This window comes from Hemicordylus capensis, chromosome 7 (genome assembly GCF_027244095.1).
Source record: "Hemicordylus capensis ecotype Gifberg chromosome 7, rHemCap1.1.pri, whole genome shotgun sequence".
NCBI lineage: Eukaryota > Metazoa > Chordata > Lepidosauria > Squamata > Cordylidae > Hemicordylus > Hemicordylus capensis.
Genome location: NC_069663.1, coordinates 26,523,541 through 26,549,204, shown reverse-complemented (window position 1 = coordinate 26,549,204; position 25,664 = coordinate 26,523,541). Strand labels below are relative to the sequence as shown.

At 51.1% G+C, this 25,664-nt stretch overlaps 1 protein-coding gene across 3 annotated transcripts; it reads left to right on the top strand.

Annotated features, from left to right (window-relative positions):
- The first annotated feature begins 11,343 nt into the window (after nt 1-11,343).
- On the top strand, nt 11,344-25,664 carry HNRNPL (heterogeneous nuclear ribonucleoprotein L). Of its 3 annotated transcripts, none has more exons than XM_053267929.1 (13): nt 11,344-11,634; nt 14,947-15,065; nt 15,188-15,425; nt 15,800-15,887; nt 16,573-16,667; nt 17,447-17,519; nt 20,811-20,882; nt 20,997-21,277; nt 22,795-22,916; nt 23,052-23,253; nt 24,065-24,122; nt 24,460-24,556; nt 25,333-25,664. In XM_053267929.1, the coding sequence occupies exons 1-13, from the start codon at nt 11,359-11,361 to the stop codon at nt 25,385-25,387; spliced, it is 1,776 nt and encodes a 591-aa protein (XP_053123904.1). In that variant the 5' UTR covers nt 11,344-11,358; the 3' UTR covers nt 25,388-25,664. The 3 variants fall into 3 exon arrangements, with proteins under 3 accessions (XP_053123904.1, XP_053123902.1, XP_053123903.1); XM_053267928.1 differs by having other exon boundaries at nt 11,348-11,634; nt 24,460-24,555; nt 25,329-25,664; XM_053267927.1 differs by having other exon boundaries at nt 20,811-21,277; nt 24,460-24,555; nt 25,329-25,664.

Sequence of the window (25,664 nt, the reverse complement as noted above, 5' to 3'; positions counted from 1 at the left end):
CTCATGAAAAGTAGTGTGTGTTTTTTAAAATGGTGTATTAACAATTTCCCTGAGGGAGTATGTATGTTACCAGCCTTGTAGATCTCCTAAAAGTTACTAGTCCTCATGCCTGTGCTAGCCATTGTTGGCCTAAAAATGTGGGGGGGGGGGACCCGAGCAGTCTTAGTGATAGCTTGCCAGCTGGATGGACAAAAGCCACCTCCTTCCCCACCTTTGGTGCTCTCCCATCCTCTTTCCTTGCTTCTCTTGCCTGCCAGTGTCCTCCAGCCTTGAGGACTAGGGACTTGTCTTGACACCTGCCAGTTTGAATCCTGCTTTCAGTGCCTTAGAGCAGTACGGTAGTGGGAATCCCCTACTCCCTGAACCTCTTTCGGGTTAATTCGTGGGAGTTTCCTTTTCTGTCAGAGAAATTCTGGACCTGCCTTTGCAAGGGCACAGCAGGAAGGGAGGGGGTGCTTTCCTTGGCAGTGACTTCACCTGCTTGTCATGCGTGACCCTGGCAATCCTCTCTTGGTTCCCCTTCTGGGTGAAGAGGTGCCGAGCAGCTGTGACTGCACCGCTGCTGGGTGTGGGAGCTGTCTGGAGGACGTGCTGGTGTGAACCGGTTTAGTTTCCGGTTCTTTGCTGTGGTAGCTGTGCACATCCTTTAAGTACATCAGTAATCTTGGTCTGCCTTGTGTCCTCCTCTGCCTGCAAATTTTTTTTAAAAAACACCAACCACCCCAAATCAAATTCTGGGGGTGTTGGGGGCTCCTGCTTTACTCTCTTCTACTGATGTAGGACACCTGGGCCTCCTGCCTGGGGTGCCAAAACTCCAAATCAGAAATAAAATGCAAAGAAGACAGCCCAGTGGCTTGCGGTGTCCAAAGAAAGTAAATCCCGATGAAGCAGCTTATTTTTTAAAAAAATCAATGGAGACAAGCAGTGTTACCTTTGTGTCCCCGCCCAGTATGTGTGCAGAATGCATTTTGTTCTGGGCGGCAGTATTAAAGCAGTGTGTGCGCAGAATGCATTCAGAATGGGGCCTTTCTGATTCAATCTGAACAGAATCTAAAATTAACAGCAGACATTAAAAAAAAAAAAACCAATGTGGGGGTGCACGCAAATGCCCACGCCTTAGAGGGAGCACTGGAGACAAGTTAGTCATGACTGACGTAAGTCCCATAGATTTCAGTGGTGCCTAGTCATGACTGACTTTGACTACAGCCTGAGAAGTGTCTCCCTGAGCTTTCCATAGCTGAAGGGAGTGCAGGAGGAGGCTTAGGAGGAAAGGGAATAGTGAGAAGCGGGGGTGGGGGTCTCAAAATATACACCAACACCCCCTGCCCCCATGTCTTGGTTCACTGGCATGGAGGGAACTGTGGAGGAACCTCTTCTGGGTCTTGGTGTTGGCTCTCACCCAGTGAAGGATACGCCACGTAATACGTCAGGGGTTCTCCAGCTTGAGGCCTAATTGTGCCTGGAGAGGATGTGGGGCTGTTGTCCCGCGACATCTGCGGACCGAGGCTTGAGAACTTCCGACTCTTATGCAGTGCTCCAAAATAAGGCGATGGCCATCAACACAGATGGCTTAAAGCAATTAGATGGATTTATGGAAGGCAGGTGTACTGGCATCTGTCATGAATATCAGCCAAGTCCTGCTGTGTCGGCCAAAGGCGGTTCACACGGTGGCCATTCGGAGGCCTCCGGGAAGCAGGACGAAAGCAATAATCGCCCGCTGCTGCTGCAGTTCTCTGGCATCTAGTTTATGGAGGTAGACTGCCCCTGGACGGCTCTATGTAGCTGTCCTGCCAATGAGAGAGGGCTTTAAGAGGGGTTTGGATAACTTCATGGAGGTCTATCAAGGGCTACTAGTCGGAGGGCTACAGGCCACCTCCAGCCTCCAAGGCAGGATGCCTCTGAGTACCAGTTGCAGGGGAGTAACAGCAGGAGAGAGGGCATGCCCCTTTCAACTCCTGCCTGTGGCTTCCAGCGGCATCTGGTGGGCCACTGTGTGAAACAGGAGGCTGGACTAGATGGGCCTTCTTGGGCCTGATCCAGCAAGCCTGTTCTTATGTTCTTCTTATCCTCTCTGTATTTGATCTTTTAAAAAGAGAACATCTACATTGGTGTCCACCCCATCCAGTGTAGCAAGTACATTCTGTAGGTTAGTTATGCCCAGTGTAAATAAGTCCTTTCTTGTGCGTTGCAAATCTCCTACTAACCAATTCTACTAGATGGCCCTAATTTGTGGTGTTTGTGTGTATCTATATATATGAGAGAGAGAGAGAACTTCCTTTTCCACCTTAGCCACATACACTGACCAGGATAAGTAAATGGAACCTCCATGTTTCTACACCAGCCAGAAGACACCTTTACGGTGAGTACCAATGTACCTTTCTCTAAATACCATGCTGGTGATAAACAGGGTAAGGTTGTGGACTTCCCAGCAGCATCTGGTTTTCTGTTTGAAACCAGAATACTGGGTTGGATTGACTTTGGTCTAATTCAGCATGGTTCTTACGTGTGTTAATGATACTCCATCAAGATTTATTTCAATGTGTAGTTTGTCCCAACACCTGCGTGGGAAAGATAACGTTTTCTCCAAAGCTGGGCCTTTTAGCAGAATTAAGCCTGCAAATAATGGATCTCTTTTAACCCTGGAAGCTGTATAGGGGAAGCTAGTTAAAGTGTTACTGCTGCAGACCAGCCCAGATCTGGTTTTCTAAAGTGGAGACTGTCTGCCGGTGCAATTTTCCAGCCCTCGAAAATGAATTTCCTGTTTAAAAAGTTGCCAAAGCATATGGTGTGTGTGCTGGGGGAGAGGGCTGTCAGTGGCCACACACTGCACAATATTGTCACCTCTGGGTTGCACGAGGAGGCTGGGGATTTCCAGCCAGAGATGTGGGGCTGTGCCTAGTTCGAAGCAGAGGCGGCTTATTGGTGATGCAATAGGTGGAGATGGGTGCCCAGCCTCTATGGGGCTATATCACCAGCAGGTGCACAGAGTGGGTGGGTGTCAAGGAAAAAGGGTTGAAAGCCATGTGGTACAATTTGCAGCACTCGCTATACTGGGGCTGCTTAGCGTGGATATAGCATTGTCTCTGCTGAACCACACTGGGCTGCATGTGTGAATGATCCCCTGAGCTTAAACGGTTCCACCCAGTGGAAGAGGGAGAGAGAGGACCGCCGCTTTCATTGCAAAAGGGTCCCAGGTTGAGTTCCTGCTGGCAGCATCTCCAGGTAGAAGATGCCAGCCTCTTCTGGCAGCATCCCCAGAATATTTGGAAAGCTGCTGCCGGTCAGAGTAGGCAATGTGGAGCTGATTCAGACCCAATCCTGGGTCTGGTCCTGTATCGTCCGACCCTTGTATGTGACCTCCATTCCTTTTTTGCCAGTGCCCTCCGGCTTTGTCAGGGAGGGAAGTCTCTTCGCCTTGGCCAGCTCAAGAGTATTTGCAAAATATCAAATTTCAAGCTGGGGAGTCTAATTTCTAAAAGGGGGACAAAAAAAACCACTAGTCCTCATGGTTCTGGCACGGAGCTTGTAAGCCGGCTGAGCAGCAACCCCCACCCCTCCCCTCCCGTGGAAGAGCTGGTGTCGAACTTGGCCGCGGTGGTGTCTGCTCCTCTGGCCCTTCCGGAGCTTCTCCCAGCACTCCTTGGTTTGCTGGAGCTCCGAAATGTCAGGCGCTCCTCCAGCCCACAGGCTCCCTCCCATGGGCTGCCTTTTGTCTTGGGAGCATTCCTCATCGGCGGGGGAGGATCTTTGCAAGCCCAGCGTCTTGCTCAAGGTCTAAGTGGGAACTGAATCATGCTCGTGGGGGAGAAAAAGGCGAAGGGCTGTTGTGTGTGTGCCTTTTCAGACAGACAGGCAGGCTGACGTCTTCAGCGGCTCCCTCCAGCCTGAAAGCGTCTTTGTTGCTGCCTTGTAATGGGGTGGGGAAGTGAGTGTAGCAAGGTGTGAAGGACATCCTCTCCATGCAGCACGCCACAGCGAGGCTTTTTTGCAGGCCGGGGGTGGAATTCCAGGGCGCCCCCCCCCGCAACACTGCATGCCTGGTGCAGGAGGGAAAGAGATAGGAGGGAAATGTCTCTGGCGGGTAGACCACCCTTCTGCAAGCCGTAGGTGAGCGCCCGCCCACCCCCGGCCCAAGGCCTGTGGCTTCGCTGTGAGGCCTTGTGGGTGAGCAACCCAGGCAGCTGCGGCCTTTTGGGACCGATCCAGCCCAAATACAGAGTGCCGAGGCTCAGGGTGTGCCTGCGTCCCACGGCAGTGTGTGGAGTCGCTGGTTTCTCCTCGTTCAGCAATGCAGGGGGGAAGCGAAAGAGCCAAAAGGGCTACAGCAAGCATCAGGCAGGAAGTTGGCTGGGGATGGGGCCGCCTGCTAAGGATTATGGGAGTTGCTTGCTGGGGCTGGCAGCAGAGGGGTGGTGGCATTGGGACTGTAACTGAGAGCAAGGGTTGTGGTTTCTCGAACCCGGGTCCCCGGCTGCTGTGGGACTACAGCTCCCATCATGCCCAGCCACCGTGGCTGTGGATGATGGGAGTTGTGGGGCCCCAACAGCTGGAGACCCGAGTTCAAGAACCCCCAGGCTATGTAAATAGTGAGCCAGGTGGAGCTGCTTCAGACTGGTAATTCGGGCTGCAACTCTCCAGGGACGTGGCGGCCTCTCTTTCCCAGCTGGACGTATGCCAGGGAGGGAACGTGGGGTTTCCTTGCATGCCGAGCAGGCGCGCCCCCCTCTCCCCGAAGCCCTTTCTTCGAGTCCCACCTCAGTCTTGAGCCTGAGCGGTGAGCCTGAAGCTGTGGCCTTGTCGTCTCTCGGAGCCACCGCCCCTGCCTCCGATTTGGGGGTGGTCCTAAGGACCTAGCCACCTAATGGCGTGGCAGGGAAATGGCTTGACTACCAAGGCAGAGGTTGCCGGTTCGAATCCTTGCTGGTCTGTTCCCCAGACTATGGGAAACTCCGATATCGGGCAGCAGTGACACAGGAAGGTGCTGAAAGGCATCATCTCGGACTGCGCGGGAGGAGGCCATGGTCAAGCCCTCCTACTAAAGAAAAACCACGGCTCTGTGGTTGCCAGGAGTAGACGCCGACTGGATGCCACACTTTCCCTTTCCCTAAGGACCTGCCTTGTCGTGTGACTGAGGATCGTGGGACTCCTTCACTGTGGCTGATGGTAAGGAAGACTGAAAACCCACATTTGGTTGTGGTTGGGGCAAAAGTGCACAACCTCCGCCCTCCTGCTGCCGTTGGACTGCGGCTACCACCGTCCCCAGCCACAGTGGCCACGGATTATGGGAGTTGTAGTCGAACAGCAGCTGGAGGGCGGACGCTGTGCATCCCCGGGAGGCCCATGGAGACGCAGGCTCAGTTGCTTGCTGGGCGACCCATTGCAGGGGAGCGATGGCAGGAGAGGGGGCAAGGCCTCGCCCCCTGCCTGTGGGCTCCTTGGAGGCATTTGGAGGGCCACTGTGTGAAACAGGATGCTGGACTAGATGGGCCTCCTTGGGGGCCTGATCCAGCAGGGCTGTTCTCATGTCCTGGAGCCGGTCATAATCTCTCAGCCTAACCTACCTTGCAGGGTGGTTGTGAGAATTAAACAGACGGAGGGATGAAACCACCCTGAGCTCCCTGGATACGGACGTGGGAGGAAAAACAAATATAAAATGAGCAGGAACCCTCAGAAAGAACGAGACAAATGCTGGGCAGTTAGCTGACGAAAACCTTTGGGGGCAAGGGAAAACGAACTCCGCTTTGGGGTTGAATTCCGTGGTCTGTCGTAACAAGCTTGCCCTGAACCGGCGTACAGTGAGGCGAGTTGTGTGTCCCTCTTGTTTGCAGAGTTCAGTTGCCTGGAAAAAACAGCCCAACAGGTTAACCGGAGTTAATGTTCTACTGTCCATCAAAGTATTGGCGCGGCCCTTCCTGACATGAAGTTTGCTCACTCAGCTAATCTTTGAACTTTCCAAGGAGGCTGCAAGAGGGGAGGGAGAAAAGGGCTGGGCTCAGTGCCTCTTGCATGCAAGGTATTTGAGAGCATCACACACACACACACACACACCCCACCTTCATGTTGTTTGAGAACCCACCGCAGCCTTCAGCCGGGCAAAAGCCACACCTGGGCCAGCACTGGGATGCTAGTAAGTAATTCCTGCCCGGAGGAGCCTGTGTCATGCTTGTTCCGAGCTGCCTTCCCTTTGTGGGGACCCTGAAACTGAAAGCGGGGAGGTGGTTTTCCAAGTTTGGTCATCCAACACGACCACTGAATTCTTTTTGGTTTCTAATCCTCAACCTCTATTTGCATGAGTCCAGGCCTGAGTCGCCGTCCACTTGTGGCGGACTGCACAGCTCTACCTGACCAATGGCCAGCCTGCAAGCAGTGTGGTTCTCGGGCGGGGCGGCCAAGAGAGGAGCAACCCTGGCTGCCGGGAAGCAGAGACGGGCCATGCCTCTTTTAATGCCCCCTGGCTAGTTAGGATGAGCTGCTACTGGCATGCATCCAGTTTTAATTAAGGGGGGAAATGAGCATCCTTCCTCTTTCAGAAGTTTGAAAAACAGTAGGCTTTAAAAAAAAAAAAAAGGCGAAGCACTGGAGGATCTAAGTCCTGAACGGAACCATGAAAATATGAATGGAGCCAAGGAAATAGTGATATCCCCCCACCCCCCACTGGCCTATGTTCTGTGGTTTAATCTGCATGCAGCTCCCAAGCAATGTGATACCTCTCCGGTCCCAGATTCTGTGAGGCGGAGGACTGCAGCCTCACGGGTTGTGATGCAGAGAAGCAGGAGCGGGTTGGAAACAGAGGAGGAAAGGGGAGGGCTCCGTGATGCTGAGAGCAGTGGAAAGTTTGAGTCGAGTTGCTGGCATTAGGTGCCAAAGGGGTCAGCGGAGAGCTTTGTGGCTTCCTCCCCGCTTTGGCCAGAGAGCTCTCACTTGCATCACGCAGCCCGGACACAGGGCAGGCCACAGCTGCAAGATGCTTGCGGCAGGGGCAAGAGTTTGGGACAGCTGCTGAGGCCACAGCTGTTGCTGAAACAGCCCCCCCGCCCGCTCCTGTTTCTCCTGCTGTTCTTTCTTTAACCCTGTCTTGGATTCTACAGAACTTAGCACACTTGAAAACAAGACTGAAAACTGGCTGAAATCAAGGGATGATAGCATCTCTAATTCTTCCTCCCTCCCACCTCCCTTCGAAGGGTGTCGCTCTGTACCTGCATCTCTATGGTCGCAGCCTTGTTGGCCTGCCTTTGGCAGCTAAAACGGCAACCCGTCCCACTAAATACTGGAAATGCAAAATGTGACCTGGATTGGATTGTGACCTGGATTCAGATTTTGGCATCGGGAAGTGAGAACTTGCAAGCGGGGTGTCAACACGTTTTGGGCCAACCTCGCAGGCTGCAGAGACTGGAGGGAAGGCTGTGCCCTTAGCCAGGCCATGGTAACCTTCAGACTAGACTGCTCCAGGGGCTTCCCTTTAAGACTGTTCAGAAACTGCACTTCGTTCAAAGTGCATCCACTAGGCTGGGACCAGGCACTGGAATCACCTCTTGCCTATCCTTAAATGGCCCCACTGGCATCTAGTCTACTTCTGAGCACAGTCCAAAGGTTTAGGACTCAGATACCTGTTGGACCGCCTCTCTTTGCATCAGCCTGCCTGGACACTCAAGTTATTGTAGTCAACTTGGTGTCCCTGCCTCCTGAGATGGGGTGTGTGGTGACCAGAGAGAGGGTCTTTCCAGCTGTGGTGCTTCAGTTGTGGAATGCATTTCCCACAACGGTTTGCCAGTGTCTACTTGGGTGTCTTTCTAACTCCAGCAGGTGGTATCTTCATTTCCCCAGGTCTCTTAAATCAATTTGTGTTTGAATGATTGTTACTGCCTTTTTTCTTTCCTACTGCATCTTCATGAGACTATGCATATGTTGTGTTTATCTCCGTAACTCGTCAGCCACCCAGGAAGACTGTACATATTAAAGGGCAGGCTATATATTAATCAAAGCAATACATAAGGCAAAGGAGTAGCATAGTGGCAAAGTCAGAGAGCCCATTTACACGCTTACCTGGATGCAGCGGAACTTCCTTTGGTGTAAAAATAGTGGTCCAGTTGTCACTGACAGAGGCATGGATGAGGGGCGTTTCCATTTCACAACTCACTTCGGCTGCAAACTCACTGGCCCTTGGGCAACCTGCTTGTCCCTTTACATAGGAAGCTGCCATATACTGAGTCAGACCATTGGTCCATCTAGCTCAGTATTGTCTTCACAGACTGGCAGCAGGTTCTCCAAGACTGCAGGCAGGAATCTCTCTCAGCCCTATCTTAGAGATGCTGCCAGGGAGGGAACTTGGAACCGTCTGCTCTTCCCAGAGCGGCTCCATCCCGAGGGGAATATCCCACAGTGCTCATGCATCAAGTCTCCCATTCATATGCAACCAGGGCAGCCCCTGCTTAGCTTAAGAGGACAGGTCACGCTTGCTACCACAGGACCAGCTCTCTCTCAGCCTCTAGCCCCAGCCTATAATATGGAGGTGATAATAGTGGCCTGCCTTACAGGGTTTGTGTAAAGATTGCAGAACAAAGTACGTGAATCGTAAAATTTTAGAGGTGGGACTCTGGAGGCCTACATGATGGAAATTCTGTGAAACTCTGATTCATATGAATTCTATGAATCACTGTATTAATGCTTAATATGACTACTAGTACTTCTGGTTTTGTTATTCCTATTCAGAAAGGACAAGAAGCGGATTTATGTATTCACTGCACATCTATCTCACTCTCCAAAGACTTACAGTCAATGCACACAGTTCTCTTCTCCATGCCTTTAAAAAAAAAAACACGCTCACAACCGTGTGAGGTAGTGAAACCCTGAAAGGCAAGGATTAACCCAAGGTCACTCATTGAGTCTCCTGGCTGGGGTGGCATTTGAATCCTGGTCTCTCCTGTTACAGTCCAGCACTCTAATGCAGGGGGCTTTCAACCATGAGTCCTTGGCTGATGCTGGACTACAACTCCCTTCATCCCCAGTCACATGTTGGGAGTTGTAATCTGACAACATCTGGGGTCCCAAGGCGGAGAACCCTTGCTCTTGTGGGTTGTTGGACTTCAACTCGCCAAATCTCCAACCAAAGGCTGGCGATTATGGGAGTTGAAGTTCCAGAAGATCTGGGGACTCCACATTGAGAATCCCTGTGCGGTCTCTCTCTGGATAGGTTTCAGAGCCTGCCTTCATCCTGTCCAGTCCAGGACGGCGTGAACTTGGCACCCTCTTGAGTCGGTTCTGATGAACAACCCATTCCCCGCTCCCCACCCACTTGCAGTATTCTGACTCAGTCTGCCTCTGAAAGGTTTTGCTTGCCAATAGTACTATCACTCGCAATGGCAAGCCAAGAAGGGAATATTCTTTTCACTGAAAAATCAAGGGAAGGAAGCACAAGAAATGGTGGAGATGTAGTTGGTCGTTGCCCCTAAATGCTCATCCTACGTATCCCTTCCGTTCTGGCCATTGGTTCCTGACAAAGCCTTGAAAGCAAGCTAGTCTTCCTCCAAAAGTGGAGATGGGAGAGGTCACAGCAGGAGAACAGGCTGTGCTGTCTCCTGTTGCTGAATAATCCCTCTGCCTGCATCGTAATCTCCCCCCATTCAACTGCTGAGCAAGCTCCATAACCCTGGCCTAGAGAAGCCGAAGACGCTTCTCGTCTGTTAGCATTGCTGACAGCTGTCCAACCTTGCCCTGCATCTCCCGCCCCCCTGCCACCCACACCGAAGCAAAGATAATCCATTCATGTCCCAACTTAGAGGGAAGCTCCCCAACCTCCTGCAGCAGAGCAGAAAGATCAAGGCCTGAGCCCCTTCTGCAGCAACTCCTGCCTCTTCCTGCTGCAAGGAATAGCAGTGGAGTGCTTGGAACCAGACTGGATCAGCTACTGATTTTGTTCTAAACCGCCCAGAGACGTGAGTTTTGGGTGGTATAAAAACATGTTAGTTAAATAAATAAATAAATAAATAAAATTAAATAAAACTGTCAGAGACCAGAAGAGCTTGCCACCCACACCCACATTTATCCCTAATTATGCACCTTTAGATGGATTGTAATTGTAAACTGCTTCGGCTGGAAAACGACACCATGCAAACCAAGGGCCAGTTTGTAGAGAAAGGTGAGTGACACCAAAGCATTGATTTGATTAAAGCTTTATTTGATGGATGTTTAAATTTATTTGATATTATTTAAGGTTTTAATATTTTAAGATATTCCCCTCGGGATGGAGCTGCTCTGGGAAGAGCAGAGGGTTCCAAATTCCCTCCCTGGCAGCATCTCCAAGATAGGGTTGAGAAAGACTCCTGCCTGCAACCTTGGAGAAACTGCTGCCAGTCTGTGCAGGCAATACTGAGCTAGATAGACTAATGGTCTGACTCAGTATATGGCAGCTTCCTATGTTGCTAATTCTTGTGTTTTCATGTGTAAACCACCCAGAGATCTTATACGAGGCAGTATATAAATGTTACAAATAAAACAAACCAGGTTCCTGCCAATAATGCTTTAACTAGCCTCAAAGCCCACTGATTCTCTTGGCCAAAGTTCAGGGCAGCTCCCATGAGCCTTTGCAGTGGGTTTTCAGACAGCTCAGAAGCTCATTGGCTCCCCGAGTAAAAGGCAAAAGAGCTCCCATGATCCTTTGCAGCTTGGCCAGGTTATTGGTTCTCTCCCATGAGCCTTTGGGCTTTAAGGGCTGCGTGCGGCCTGGGTCCCTTTGGTTTGATGATTAGAGTAGACCCTTGGAAAATGCCTCCTCCCGTCTTTCATTTCATGGCGCTGAGCTATTGACTCATTCTAAGAGGAAAGAGGCGAACCCTGAAATCGTATTTACCAATTAAAAGAAAGGGTAACGGCTTTGCGTCCAATGATTTTCGGCGAACATGATGACAGACATAAAACACAACCTATGAAATAAATCCGAGGAGACAATGAGTCCCTTTATAGGAACAAAAAAATAGTGGGAGGGTTCCGGAGATTTGACCCAATCAGATTTAGCATTCTGAAGATGGGCATTCCACATAGCCAATAAGATAACAGAAGCAAGGGCAGCGTTTTCGGGGAGCCAACGGTTTTCTGGAGAAGAAGGGGGTGCTCCGAGAGAAGCAATGCGGTGGGGCGGGATGCCGGCTGGATCGACACCACCTTGGCCCAATGAGCTTGAAGGGCGGGCGGACGGACACGGCTCTCAACCAACTGAGCACGCCAGGCGGGGTGATAAGCAGGCGGCGAGGCGAATCGAGCTGGCAGGCGGGAGGCACTCTACCCAATGGCGGCGGAGGGCGGGACGCAGGTAGGCAGGGTAGTCCCTCGGCCCAATGAGCGCCGCGGCCCCGCTGAGTGGCGATGGACGCGCCCAATAGAGGCGGGCTTGAGGAGGGAGCGAGGGAGGACTGGGACAGTGCGGGCGCCATGTCGCGGCGGAGGTGGCGAGGCTCGCAGAGCGGCGAGGGCGGCGGCGCCGGCTCGGGACGCGGAGGGGACATGGTGAAGATGGCTGGCGGCGGCGGGGGTGGTTCGGGCCGCTACTACGGCGGAGGGCCCGAAGGCGGCCGCGCCCCGAAGCGCCAGAAGACGGAGAACGCCGATCACGGGCCGGGGGGAGCGGCCGGCGGAGGCGGGGTGAGCCAGCCCAGCCAGCCAGGGGGCCGGGCGGGCGGGCGGGCGAGGACGCTGACGACCAGCCTGGCGACCGTGGCGACCAGCCTGGCGACCGGCGAGGCCTCAATGACAAAGACGGCCGCAGGGTGTGCCGGGAGCGCAGGCCGCGGTAGGGAGAGGTGGGAGCCCCCAGGGGTCAGCCCCCTTCTCCCTGTGCACGCTTCCATGCGGGGCAGGCCGAGCTTCCGTGGACGGGAGCATTCTACCCCAGGAGAGAGTGGCTGCGTGCATATGAAGCCTGCCCTCTAGGACTGTGCCTTCGTATGGGCGGCATGACATCCCTTGCGCTTGCCCGCCGCCTTGCTCCCTTTGTGGAGCTCAAGGCGGCGTGCCTCAGGCGGGGCGTGCCTCAGGCGGTGTTCGGGACACAGGAAGCGGCCTCCTACCCAGTCAGACCATTGGCCCGTCTAGCTCCGTATTTACACAGAGTGGCAGCCGCAGCGGCTTCTCCAAGGTTGTAGGCAGGAGTGTCTCCCTGCCCCGACCTGGAGATGCTGCCAGGGAGGGGACTTGGGAACCTTCTGCTCTTCCCAGAGCAGCCCCGTCCCCTAAGGGGAATCTCTTCCAGTGCTCACACATCTAGTCTCCCATTCAAATGCAAACCAGGGCAAACCCTACTTAGCAAAGGGGGCAGGTCATGCTTGTTACCATGTCCCAGGCTGTGGTCTGAGGGTGGATGGTGCAGCCACAGGGCTGAAGCAGGTCTAGGCCTGATCAGTGCCTGTATGGGGAGCCTGCCTCGGGACCTCATGACTGCTGTTTTGAGTGCCATAATGGAAGGCAGAATATATATACAACTAACTGTTTTTCTCTTTAAATACAGTGCTCTGTAATCCATAGTTATTATGTCTTATAATGAGTACTGTATGGGTTTGTGGTTATGATGTTATGTATGTTGTATTTTATAGAACTGTTGCTTTGTATGTTGTTGCTTGTAAGCTGCCCTGAGTCCGACATATAAATATGAATGAATGAATGAATGAATGAATAAAAAGGATAAAAGGGCAGCCCCCCCCAAACAACAAATATTTATATACCACTTTTCAACAAAAGTCTCCAAAGCAGTTTACATGGAGAAATAATAAATAAGTAAGATGGCTCCCTGCCCCCCAAGGGCTCACAATCTGAAAAGAAACATAAGACAGACACCAGCAACAGCCACTGGAGGGATGCTGTGCTGGGGGTGGAGAGGGCCAGTTACTTAGCAGGGGAGCAAACCAAGCAAGGGGTGAAAGCAATACTTCAGACACATGCCAAATGTGAGACTTACTGTGGAGAGAGGGAATCCAAAATGTTCATTTTGATACATGCCTTTTTTGTGATCATAGAAACATTTCTTGATACTTGCAAGAGATTCCACAGCTTATGGAATTTCCTGCAGATATTGAAGAGGTTTCCATTGTCTTTCAAGGAAGCTTATGCTGAAATTCTTTAGGTGTGTTTCTAATGCAACTCACATGTCTATATTCTTGAAGCATTGCTTCTCTGTTGGCTTGGCTTAAAAACACTCAAAGCAAATTACTAAATCAATAGCCGAAGTTCACACTAACACGAACAGTAGTACAATGTCTAGCAGTATAAGAAAATATAAGCTAAAACAGCAGATTGCATCACAATTAGCGGATCTGATTTAGAAATTAAATTAAGAGCCTCCCTGAAAACTCTGACAGACTCCTGAAAACATGAAGAGGGAGGGAAATGCATTCCCTGACAAAGATAATGGGTCTCACCCTGAAGAACATATATTGTAGTCTAAAAAACAAAGTGTTGGCATACAGCAGGAGGAGATGTTTGAAACTCCTAAATTAAATCTCCTTCAGGCTTGAGATTGTGGCTGCTGGTGTTTAAAAACCAAAACATCTGTGAAGACCAGTGGGGAATCGTTGGCAATGAGTTGTGATAGATTTAGTCTTCATTTACTGAAGCAGTTGATGGGAGCAAAATGGGAGAGATGACTTGTGGGGTTAACTGCTAAAAGTTGTGATGGTTGCTACTTCAGATGGATCTTAAAATGGAAAGGGAGGAACTAGACGAATTAATGCCAATTGAGGGTTTACTACTATCGATGATCATAAGCCTTGAAGACTGAACCGTCATGAACGTAGGTAATCTGTTGGGATAGACAAAAGTACTACTAGACTTGTGGTACATAAAATAAACGTAAGGAAAATACTACTACCGCAAGTGTGGTGATGGCTTAAGGATTCTGCTAAGTCATGGAGTACAGTCTGTTGTGTGCTTATTAGCCGTGGTAGTTAAATGAAAAGGAGGCAGAGGCAGTATAGCTGTAAGCAGCAGCATCTGTGGGGCAAGAGACAGTTCTTATAATCTGCTGCATCTCGGATGCTTGGGCCCAGGTAACAAATAACCCGCAGCTTGCCCTAGCTGCCCAAAGCCAATGAATTCAAAGGACATAAAAGGAGTGTAGTGGTCACCCCAGAGATGCAGATAAAGTGCTCTGTTTTCCCAGTGACCTGGGGGGTGTACAAGCAGCTCCCTCCTGGTAGATCAGCACAGTATAAACTCAGGTTTATCCCAGGCAGTTAAGGAGGGTGAATGGGTGTGGACTTGTGTTGACAGACATTACTGATCTTCTAAGCATGACTTGTTTGAATTCACTGCTACTAGAATGTGTGGTGGGGAGAGCGTCTTTGGCTTGGGACTGGAGTGGAAGGGAGCAGGATATAACAGGGAGCATTGTGTGCTACTTCGCAGTGCTCCCCATCCCCAAGGGCTCCTGGTAAAGAAGCTTGTGGGGTTTGGGCAGTATCTTTCTATGGCTAGAATGTATGAAACTTGATTCCTGTAGAGAAAATAACTGTAAAACTGCCTCATGGTGTTCTGAGTCTGTGCATCTTGGCAGCAAATTCTCTACTTCTCCCCTGGGCAAAGCTATTCTCTCTACTGTAGCAAGACTGGTTTTTAATTTTTAAAAAAGTCTCTAGGTTGCATGTTTAAGGTCTCTTGTGGGAGCAAAAGCTTTTCATGCAGTACGGTGGCTGTCTTGTGTGTGCACATGGAACCTATATCTTTTCTTGGAATTGGTCAAGTCTGTACATATTCTCTTTGCTCCCTCTTCAATCTGGGCATTTTGAAATGGACTGGCTGAAGATAACAAGGAGAGTTAACACATGGAATAAGATCATGGGCAAGTGTATAGATTAAACATTTCCAGATCTGTAGGAGAAAATGAAGCTTTTGGCAGGGGGGTTATACTGCATTTGGCGAGAGAACAGCCACGTGTTCTGAACAGGCTTCCCCCTCTTTCATTAGGAGAACTATGACGATCCCCACAAGCCGGCTGCTTCACCTGTTGTCCACATCAGGGGTCTGATTGATGGCGTTGTGGAAGCTGATCTCGTGGAGGCCCTGCAGGAATTTGGCCCTATCAGGTTAGGAGTGGGCAGACGGCGCGTCCCTGGAGATGGGGTACCTGAGCTCCTGTTCTGTTGTTGTCACTGGGTGCATGTTGGCTTCTTCGGTGATATAAACAGTGTCTTCTATTCTCCCCAAGCTATGTGGTGGTGATGCCCAAGAAGAGGCAGGCCCTGGTGGAGTTTGAGGATATTCTGGGAGCCTGTAATGCCGTGAACTACGCAGCTGATAACCAGATCTATATCGCTGGGCACCCAGCCTTTGTCAACTATTCCACCAGCCAGAAGATCTCGCGCCCTGGTGATTCGGACGATTCTCGGGGAGTCAACAATGTCCTGCTCTTCACCATCCTAAACCCCATCTACTCCATTACAACGGTGTGCATGGGTGCTGAGCAATCTGGTGGGGGGGGTGCAGAGCCAGAAAAAATACCGTTGGCACTTAAGTACATGGCATGCAAGGCATTCCTTTGGTCCCAGTGATTGCTTTAGAAACAGTGCAGATGAATAGAGATAAATTGCCCAGATGAGCCACATAAACCCACCTAGTTGCACAAACGGCTCACCTGGTTGGTGGGTTGGATGGAAGTGTGCGTTTTGGTGCTTTTGCAGCTGGGTAGACTGGGCTGGTTTCTTGCCTAAGTGAGAGGGACACATGGGGTTTTGTGAAGCCAGGGCTACTAGGACCTTAACGAGGGGAAAAGCTAATTTTCTTAAGAGGTCTCTTCTGTCCTGTTTTTGTACCCCTTCAGGATGTCCTGTATACCATCTGCAACCCTTGTGGCCCAGTCCAGCGGATTGTTATCTTCAGAAAGAACGGAGTCCAAGCTATGGTGGAATATCCTTTTTCCCCCTCCAAGCAACTGAACAAGCTGTAGCAGTTGAGCCATGTTGGTCTTTGACTAGTGCAGAGGAAGTGGGTGGCAGCCTCAGCTAGATGTGATTTTTTTTTTTAACCTGGGTTCTTTGCCTCATTGACAGGAATAATGTTCACTGAGTGGAGATCATGGGCAGGTAGCTTGAAAGAAAATGATTAATGTCTTGATCTGATTTGAGCTGGAAAGGGTGGTCTCTTTACTCAGCCCTTCAAAGGGCAGTTTCTTTCTGTTTGACTACATGGATGATCTACTGTAAAGGTCTGTAAAGCTATGCTTTCTTATTTGAACTTACTCTGACCATTCAGTTTGGGTACTGGCAAAATGCAGTGGCAGGCTTGTTAGTTTAGTTCTTGCCTGCAGACTGGACATTGCCAGTGGCTGCCAGAGCAGTCTCCGTAGTAAAGAAGCAGATGCATTACTGGTGCAAAGGATGGCTTTTATTCTGAAGGCTCTCTTACATTGAACAAAACAGTTGGGATTGGGAGGAAAGGCAGACTTTGGACATTGAACGAACAAGCCCCTAGATGGGGTCTGTGGAAATGAGGAAAGTTGTTCACTGCTCTTCAAACTGCATCTGGTATCTCTCGTGGTAAAAAAAAAAATAATTGCACCAAACACTACCGAAGATTCCTTAACGCTGCAAACATTTGACTCTGTGCAGAGTGCTCAGAGGGCAAAGGCCTCTCTGAATGGTGCCGACATTTACTCTGGCTGCTGTACTCTAAAGATTGAATATGCCAAGGTGAGTAGTGGGATGCAGGTGTGCACATCCATGGAAGGGGCTGGGTAGCCATAAATGAGCATTTGCCTCCTGGCTCCGTGAAGCTGAAAGAGCCTGCAAAAAATGGAGTTGCTCTTGCCCTTAATGTCCATCTGCAAGCTGTCACTCCACATTTATGATGGATAATCGGTGTCCCGAAGGCTTGAGACTGGTCATGGTATTCTACAGTAGGAGTCCTCTTGACGGGAAACCTAGAGCTACCGATCGTGCCTTCATAACTGACAGAGCAATGGGTACTTTGTATTAGTTCGTGTACTTGCATTCCATCGTGGGGGGTGACAGAAAAGTGGAAAGGGCAGGAAGTCTTCAGCAATAGGGTTGGGGCTCCCGAGTTTGGTAGTGTCTCTTCTCTTTGGAGTTTTCTGCCTTTAAAGTTTACAAGGCAAAGAGCATTACACTTTCTGGAGCGTGACTGGCATCTGGAACACGTTGCCACAAGGTGATTGAGATGGCGGGTGGCAGAGGAAATGTGGAGAAATGCATGGAGATGGACATATCAGCTGCTAGCTGCAATAGCCAAAAAATATGCCTGCCACGTTAATAGGGAATATTACTGACTGCTCTAGACCAGTGGGCCGCTGTGGCTGCTGTGCCCTGTTCGTGGCTCACCGAATGAATTGGAACGAACTCTTGCTTGGCCAGTAGCTGTGTTGCTAGGCGGCTCACCTGCCAGTGTCTCAAGGTGTCTGCAGTGTCCAAGTCTCCTGTCTGATTTTTGTCTTTTTTAAATTTTTTTTTAGCCTACCCGCCTGAATGTGTTCAAGAACGACCAGGACACCTGGGACTACACCAACCCCAATCTCAGTGGACAAGGTAACCTTGATAGAGTGCTTTGAAGCCCTACACAGCCCCTTGCCTTCCCTGTTGAGTAGCACACTTCACAGCTCTGACTTGTGTGATGTAATGCCATTTGCCTGCTGTCCCGCATTGTGCCCGGTTTGAAAAATCTAGAGCCTGGTGCGGCAGTGCAGTGCTCCGAGACGGAAGGAGCTGCTGGGCCATCAGAGCCTTATTAGGGTGGCCTAGTAAATTGCTTAAGATGATAGTGTGGGTCCGGAGAGCACCCTTGACAAGGGGGCATCGGGGAAAGGGCCCTCCCCTGACTCCTTGGGGGGGGGAAGCAGCCGTGCACAACCTCCATTTTGAGCCTGACTTTGAAAACTGTCCTTGCTGCCCTGTAGCCTTAGTCCATTAGTGGCAGTGTTAGAGAACTGGTATGCCGGCTTTGGGAATGTGGCACACGTCTAAAAGGGGAGTGACTCCTGGCGCTGAACATTTCTCTTACACACCCACACAGAGGAGGTGAGGATACTAGGTGAAGAACAGGCTGTACTAGGGTGGTGCAAAATGGGCTCCTGGAAACTCTTGAGCCTGGCGATCCCTCTCCAGGGGGCAGCTCTGTCCATCTGGTTGAGACCCAGCCTGCTGTTCAAAGTAGCGGAGAGCCTCCAAGCCAGTCTGTCAGCTCCCTGGACCAGCCCACAGTTTGATAGCACTCCCATCATTGGATGGGTGGGGTGTAGGAAGAAGGTGCCTCGGAGAAAGCTGGCTGGCACTTGAGCCTTGCACAGGTGCTTGTGAAGGGAAGGCTTCCAGCTCCTGCTCCAGGGGAATCTCTGCAGCCCTCCAGACTCTCTGGCATCGATGCCATTTAGTTGCGTAGGCAAGCCAGGATGGCAAGCGGGTTTGAACTGGAGACATTCTGGACTGGTCTACACCGGCAAGCTGCTTCTAGCTGCCAGAGCTGGTGGGGATGGCAAGTCTGCTTGCCTCGCCCCACTCCTGCAGCTTATGTGCAGAGGTGACACTGCCCTTCTGAGTGCTGAGCAGTGTGCCCACCACAAACCTTGCCTGGAGAAGAAACCATGGCATTAAATCGGCTTGAAACTGGATGATAGTTTGACCGTAGTTGCATCCCTAAGACCTGGGAGTTGAGCTGAATTTGGCCCGTGGGTGATGACTCAAAGGTCTCGCAGAGACTGTTTGGACACTCCCCTCCCTTGTTTAATGCATCCAAGCAAGCAATGGCATTACATGACTTGACATGAACATGACTCACTTTCTCCTCCAAGGTACATAACTAGAAGATGTGCAGATCAGCAAGGGCTAGTTGGCAGGGCTGTGCAGTTAGCCGTCTCCTGCCTTAAAGCTGGGCAAAGAGGAGGTACCTTAACCGGGCCTTTCCCCAGCTCTGCACTCGGCTTTCGCACATGACCCTGGGGGAACCGCATACTACTGCAGTGGAAGTCTTGAATTGCCTGTGATCTGCCTTCTGCTACACACCCTCTTAACACCACACAGTGTAGGAAAAAAAGGCCAACCTTCCACTAGCTCTGCCTGGAGAGAAAACACGCAGCATCTTAAACGTACCCGAAATGCAGCAGATTGAGTTCATTTCTCTTTACATCAAGAACACAACACCGTGATCCAAGAAACATCTACAAGCACAGAGTGAGACAGAGAGAGAGAGAAAGACGCACCAGGCCACGACATTCTTACAAATTCAAACCAGACCAAAAAAAAAAAAAAAATCCAAACCAAAAAACAAACAAAAACCTTGAACCCAAGAATGTAACACAGAAACTAGAAAACACAGACCAGAGGGGTCTCAGACAAAATGCATCAGCGCTCTTATCGGAGAACGGAGTAGATCCCAGAGGCCCTCCAAGACATAGGATGCTCTCCATATCAACACGGTTTGGTTTGGGAGGGCAGTTTATCACTCCTTGTCCTGCAGTCCTCGGCTGCCACCATTTTATCAGCGCCAAGCGGAGACAGACAAAAAGCCAAAAACACCAAGCCCCCAAAGCCCCCAGCTCCCTAGCGGCTGGGGGTGCTTTCTGCTTCAGGGGGCGCTTGAGCTCCAAGGCACACTCCACTAACAGAGGAAAGACACGCACACTGGAGACCTACACAGAGCCAGGAGCACGAAACCTGTTAACAGCACATGACAAAACTCAGGAGATGCAACACGGAAGGGACACTCATTATTACACCTTATGTCCTTTTTCTTGATACCATCTGAAGACAAAACATCTGTGAGCCCTTTTTATTTAAACAATTTTTTACTTAAAGAAAATTTGTATCCGTTTCATGCCTTTGACTTGACTTTGACTCTGAAACCATGTAACGCAGGGTCGCAGTGTTTGTTTGATGGGACGCCATCTTTCAGAACTGTGCTTACACTGTTGAAGCGTCCAATGGTAAGAGCAATGCAGAATATGTATGTGACAAGGGACATTGTACTGTGTACTCCTGCTGTAAGTAGCCCTTTTCAATCTTTGTACTGACTGTTGTTGAAATAAACTGTACAAAACATCTCTAATTTTTTTTTGCAAGAACAAGATGAAATTGTATGCATTGCATAAACCCTTCTGCCTTGTACACAATTACATGTTTTAACTTGAGGACTGCTGTGTGTTTGCTTTGCTGCCATCTGCTTCTCAGACTTGTAGTTGCCTTTACCTCTGTGAGGGTTTGGTGGGAGAAGGTGCAGGAACTTTTGATTGCCTTCACTAGAACTGTTGCTTATTGGGGTTATGTTTTCAAGCAGGTGCCTGTCTTCCTTTGACTCATCTCTCTCCCCCCTGCCCTTTGTGTTCTGCCACAGACCATCCTATAACAAACTCAGTTGGGCTTCTGAAGCAACGTTGGGGGGCGGGGTGGTGGTGCTGCCTCCTAATGCAAACCTGTAGCAGTTTTGCACCCCCAGGAGTTGCAATAGGCGTCCACCTACCCTGATGATGCTCCAAGAGGGCCAGCCAGCCAAGGGAAAGTGCTTGGAACTGGATGTTCTGAGTGGTGCTAAGATCAAGGCCAAACACCCTCTTGCAGAACACCTCGAGTTCAAGTGGGGGGAGGGGTGGGGTCTGCACTGGGAAGCAAGTCCTGATGCCCTTGCAAGGAGGAGCTGCCTTATCAGCCTCTTTGTCTTCCAGTCCTGAAGACCGCTCTGCTTCTGAGGGTCACTGGAAACATAAATTGAGGAGAGTAGTGAGGTGGACTCTAAACCCAAGCAAGGCCACCTAGCGTCCAAGTATCCCCCCTGAGCCAGGAATGCTGTACCGTTCCCTTAAATTCCTAACCGCCTTCTCCTTTTTGCAGGTGAGCCCGGTGGGAACCCTAACAAGCGGCAGAGACAGCCTCCTCTCCTTGGGGACCACCCTGCTGAATATGGTAAGACTGTCCCTAGGCAGCCACGTCGCAAGCGTAGTGGACCCGGAAAGCAATTCCACCCTCACCTGGTGGGTTTTCTGATGGCCCTCTCTGCCTTCCTCTCCCCCCTTCCAGGAGGACCTCATGGTGGCTACCATGGACACTACCATGACGAAGGCTATGGCCCTCCACCCCCTCACTATGAAGGCAGGAGGATGGGCCCACCTGTGGGAGGCCGCCACAGGGGACCAAGCCGCTATGGGCCTCAGTATGGGCACCCGCCTCCGCCCCCCCCACCCCCAGAGTATGGGCCTCATGCTGACAGCCCGGTCTTGATGGTCTATGGCTTGGACCAATCCAAGATGAACTGTGACAGGGTCTTCAATGTCTTCTGCCTGTATGGAAATGTGGAGAAGGTAAGCTGCCCCAGCTGCAGGCTGCGGTCCTTCAGGGCACTCGGTTGGCTGGAGAGCACCTGGGGAGCTGACCTGGGGTGGGCAGAATGGCAGGGCAGGTTCCTCTGGCAGCTCGAAGAAGGTGGAATGAGCCCCGAGTCCAGGATACGGAATGTGGTGTCAGTGGTAGGCTGGCTGGATCCTTGGAATCCTTGGTGTCGAACTCCTAGAACTGGCTCTCCTTCAAAGGGTGAGCCAGTATCATTCTTGATGAAAATTAAGTGAACCTGTAAAATTGTCAACACTGTTGGGACATGAAACAGTCTTCTCTCCCTCTGTCTCTTTAAATACACAAACCATTTTGAGAACTTCTGAGTTGAGAAGTGGTAAAGATGTTTAAGAAGCATGGCAAAGCAAAAGCACTGACATCACAATGCCACTAGAGGGTGCTAGTCAGGCATCCTAGGATATGAAGTTGCATAATTCACATGCCCCAGTAGAAAAGGCAGATTTCTATGTCCTTACCCTCTGTTGGTGGAAAAGCAGGACTGCCTCTGATCTCCATGGTGGGAGTAGGGGACATGATCCCATCTGTCACCCCGTTGATTGCCAGGGTTGATTCGGCTGTTCTGACTGGGTGTCACCTTGTGCATCTCCCAAAGCTGTGCACTCGGTGGAAGAGGTCGACCATCCCAGATAAGAGTGTACTGTTCTTCGGCCAAGGGTATACCATAGTTGTGCTCCCTTGCTAGAACCTCCAAATGAGCTCAAGGCCCATTTGTAGGTGGCCGTCCTCGAATATCTAAACAGTTTAGAGCTTTGAAGGTGGTAACTAGCTTGAGTCGTGTCCAGAAATGAACAAGCAGCTGACCAAGGCTGGACAGAACTGGAGCTGCGTCTCCAAGGCATGGGCTGCAGCCAGAAGTGCAACCGTCGCATTTTCAAAGGCGGCAGCAAAGAGAGTGAATTGCAGTGTTCCAGCCCAGGTGTGCCCCAAGGCATGGGGGCGCGTGGCGGTGGCGGCAGCCAGATTTGTTGCATTTAGGGAGCAAGCACAGCTGGCACATTGCTGGCCATAGTTGCCGCCTGGCAAAGTTGGGTCCAAGAGCCCTCTCACGCTGCAGACCTGGCATGTCAGGGGCAGTGCAGCCCTGCCCAGGGCCAGCTTGACACTAGCTCCAACTGGCCTCTCCCACAGGCATGCATGCAGCACCTCTGTCCTCAACCAGGTCTAATAATGCTTTGGCTGCAGAAGTTTGGACAAGGATTACCGCCACAGCTTGTCTTAGGAGAACTAATGCCTGGGGTGTGGAGGAAGGGGAGTGAGCGAGGCTAAGGAATCTGCAAGTGTGGGGGAGAAGCTCGAGCTTGGATCCAGAGGCTACAGTCTTGAGCCTCGTTTCCATCGTGCCTGTCAAAGCCCAGTAAGAAGGCCAATTTATAGCTGTATAAAGTGTGATGTCGCTGAAAAGGACCTTGCCATGTCAGTGGGCTTTGCACTTCCTGCTTGATTGAGAGGGTGCACCCCCTTTCATTAGGTGAAGTTCATGAAGAGCAAGCCAGGAGCAGCCATGGTGGAGATGGCAGATGGTTACGCTGTGGACCGGGCCATCACTCACCTCAACAACAACTTCATGTTCGATCAAAAGCTGAACGTCTGGTGAGCATGGCTTCTCTTCCGTTGTGTGTCCTCCCAGATATGACTGGGTGGGCATACATATTGATGCCCTTGAAGGCTGCTCCCTCTTGGGAATGTGTCCATGCACTGAAGCCGCATCTCTCCCCTTGCCTGCAGCGTGTCCAAACAACAAGCCATCATGCCGGGCCAGTCGTACGGCCTCGAGGATGGCTCGTGCAGCTACAAGGATTTCAGTGGCTCTCGGAACAACCGGTTCTCCACCCCGGAGCAAGCAGCCAAGAACAGGATCCAGCACCCCAGCAACGTGCTTCATTTCTTCAACGCTCCCCTGGAGGTGACGGAAGACAACTTCTATGAGGTAAGTGGCAGCAGCTTCTCCCAAGTTGCAGGCAGGAGTCTTTCATTCCTGACTCGGAGCTGCCAGGGAGGGAACCTGGGACCTTTCCAGAGCGCCCACCCATCCCCGGAGGGGAATATCTTAACAGTGCCCACACATGCAGTCTCCCACTCAAATGCAAACCAGGGCAGGCCCTGCTTAGCAAAGGGGACACCTCATGCTTGCTACTACCACAAGACCAGCTCTCCTCCTCTTGGGAGGGGAGTGCTGTGCTGCATTGAACAGGAATAATTGGCTTCTCCCTACTAAATATGAGTCACTCTTTTAAAAGGTCTCTGCCCAGATAGGGGAGATAAGCTTAATTCAGAGTTAACCATGGCATAGTATTGGCACTGTAAGTGCAGTACTGAATGTGACAAGCGGGAGTAGGTGTGGTACTAGTAAGAACAGCCCTGCTGGATCAGGCCCAAGGCCTATCTAGTCCAGCATCCTGTTTCCCACGATGGCCCACCAGATGCCTCTGGGGAGTTCACAGGCAAGAGGTGAGGGCATGCCCTCTCTCTTGCTGCTGCTGCTGCTCCCCTGCAACGGATTCAGAGGCTTCTTGCCTTTGAGGCTGGAGGTGGCCCATGGCCACCAGACTAGCAGCCACTGATAGATCTGTTCTCCATGAACTTGTCTCAGCCCCTTTTAAAGCCATCCAAGCTGATGGCCATTACCAAATCTTGTGGCAAAGAATTCCATAGATTGATTATGTGTTGTTGGGGAAAGTACTTCCTCTTGTTGTCCTAAATTTCTCGACTAGCTTACAAGTCTTTTTTCCTCTTGTTAGATTTGTGATGAACTGGGGGTGAAAAGACCAGCTTCAGTCAAGGTGTTTTCAGGGAAAAGTAAGTATCTGGTGGTTTATCCAGCTTCAAAATGACTGCCTCTCTGAAGCAGGGACAGAGCAAAGTGCAACTCCTCTTGTGTTGCTGGTTGGAGCCTACCTGACACCAGTTTGAATTGTCTCTTTGCCCATAACCTTGTTCTGAGACGGAGGACCAAGACGGGTTGGGAGTCTTGCTTGCCGTCAGAGAACCTCGTGGTGCCAGGCAGTGTTGGCTGCATGGGTGCGGAAATGGGTGCTGCTGCCCCCCCCCGGAGTGCTTCCCCACCAGCCAGCAATTCAGTCTGCACATGTCTGTCCCGAGCGGAGCGTGTCTGAACAGTTGAATGTCTCTGCAGGTGAAAGGAGCTCCTCTGGCTTGCTGGAGTGGGAGACCAAAGGCGATGCCCTGGAGACCCTGGCATTTCTGAATCATTACCAGATGAAAAACCCAAGTAAGTTTTGCTATGTGTGTTCGCATGCTGAGAGGTGGAGCTGGAGGTTTCCCAGCACTTCTGTGGAAGTGCAGAAGTGGGAGAAAAGATGCAGTCACGAGAGTGTGGTTTGCTTCCTCCAGTTCCACTTGAAGTTGGCTTGGGTTAAACTCTTCGCCCTCCCCTCCCAATCATTCTGAACTCGTCCGGTTTGGTCCTTGTCCTGCTCAGGGATATGATGGGGCTTGGAGGCCTCCCTGCAGTGGCCTTGCCCCCTCCCTTCACTTACTGCTGGCAGCAATGGGGAGACCCTACGGTGGGGAAAGGCTCCCGGTGACCTGACCGCTGATGCACAAGCATCAAGGGCCTGCCAAAGGCGCTGCCATCTGGCCTCTCTGCCAGTGCTACCTCTAGGTGACCTGGGTGGGGAAAGCCAGGAAGAGGGGCGGCAGGGAGGGCTGGAGCTGGTGTGAGCCAGTTCTGAGCAGGGCCTGAACTTTGGGGCTTGGCCCAAATCACAGTGAGTTTGAGGTGGGTTGATGCCTTGAGTGGGAAGGGGGTTCAGATGGGCAGAGTCTTGGCACTGTTGGTACTACTGATCTCTTGTTTGCAGTAGGAATGGAAGTCAGGCCCTATCACATCAGTTGTGAGTGGCTTGAGTGTCCAGCCTGGAAGCTCACTGGGAACCTTCTAAGGGTTCCCCTTCATTTATGAAAAGGGGTATACAGATAATCTGCCTCTGTGTGCTTGTCCATTTCTCTGCAAGATGTTTGTTTAACCTTCCCCTCTCCTAGATGGGCCGTATCCGTACACGCTGAAACTCTGCTTCTCAACTGCCCAGCATGCCTCGTAAGTTGTATTTGGTTCCCACCAAGGAAGACTTCCTCTGTTGCTATTTTTTTTTCTCCTTCTTGTGGGTTTTTGCAAAGCACCCCTGTGTTCATTTTTTAAAAAAAAGGAAGCTTGAGTCGAGGCTGCCTGCAGCTATGTCAGCTGGGAAGAAGAGAGGCCCCATGGCTTTCCGATGACATCTGATTTTAAAACAATTGTACATGTGACTTTTTCCCCACTCATACTCTGTGCTGCCTGTGCTACTTGGCACACCTTAATAAAGCTGTTTGGAAAATAAA

Coding starts and splice junctions, on each gene's coding strand:
- HNRNPL (XM_053267927.1), top strand. CDS start 11,359: ATGGACGCGCCCAATAGAGGCGGGCTTGAGGAGGGAGCGAGGGAGGAC. Junction 15,066..15,187: donor CAGGAATTTGGCCCTATCAG/GTTAGGAGTGGG, acceptor ATTCTCCCCAAG/CTATGTGGTGGTGATGCCCA. Junction 17,520..20,810: donor CCCCAATCTCAGTGGACAAG/GTAACCTTGATA, acceptor TCCTTTTTGCAG/GTGAGCCCGGTGGGAACCCT.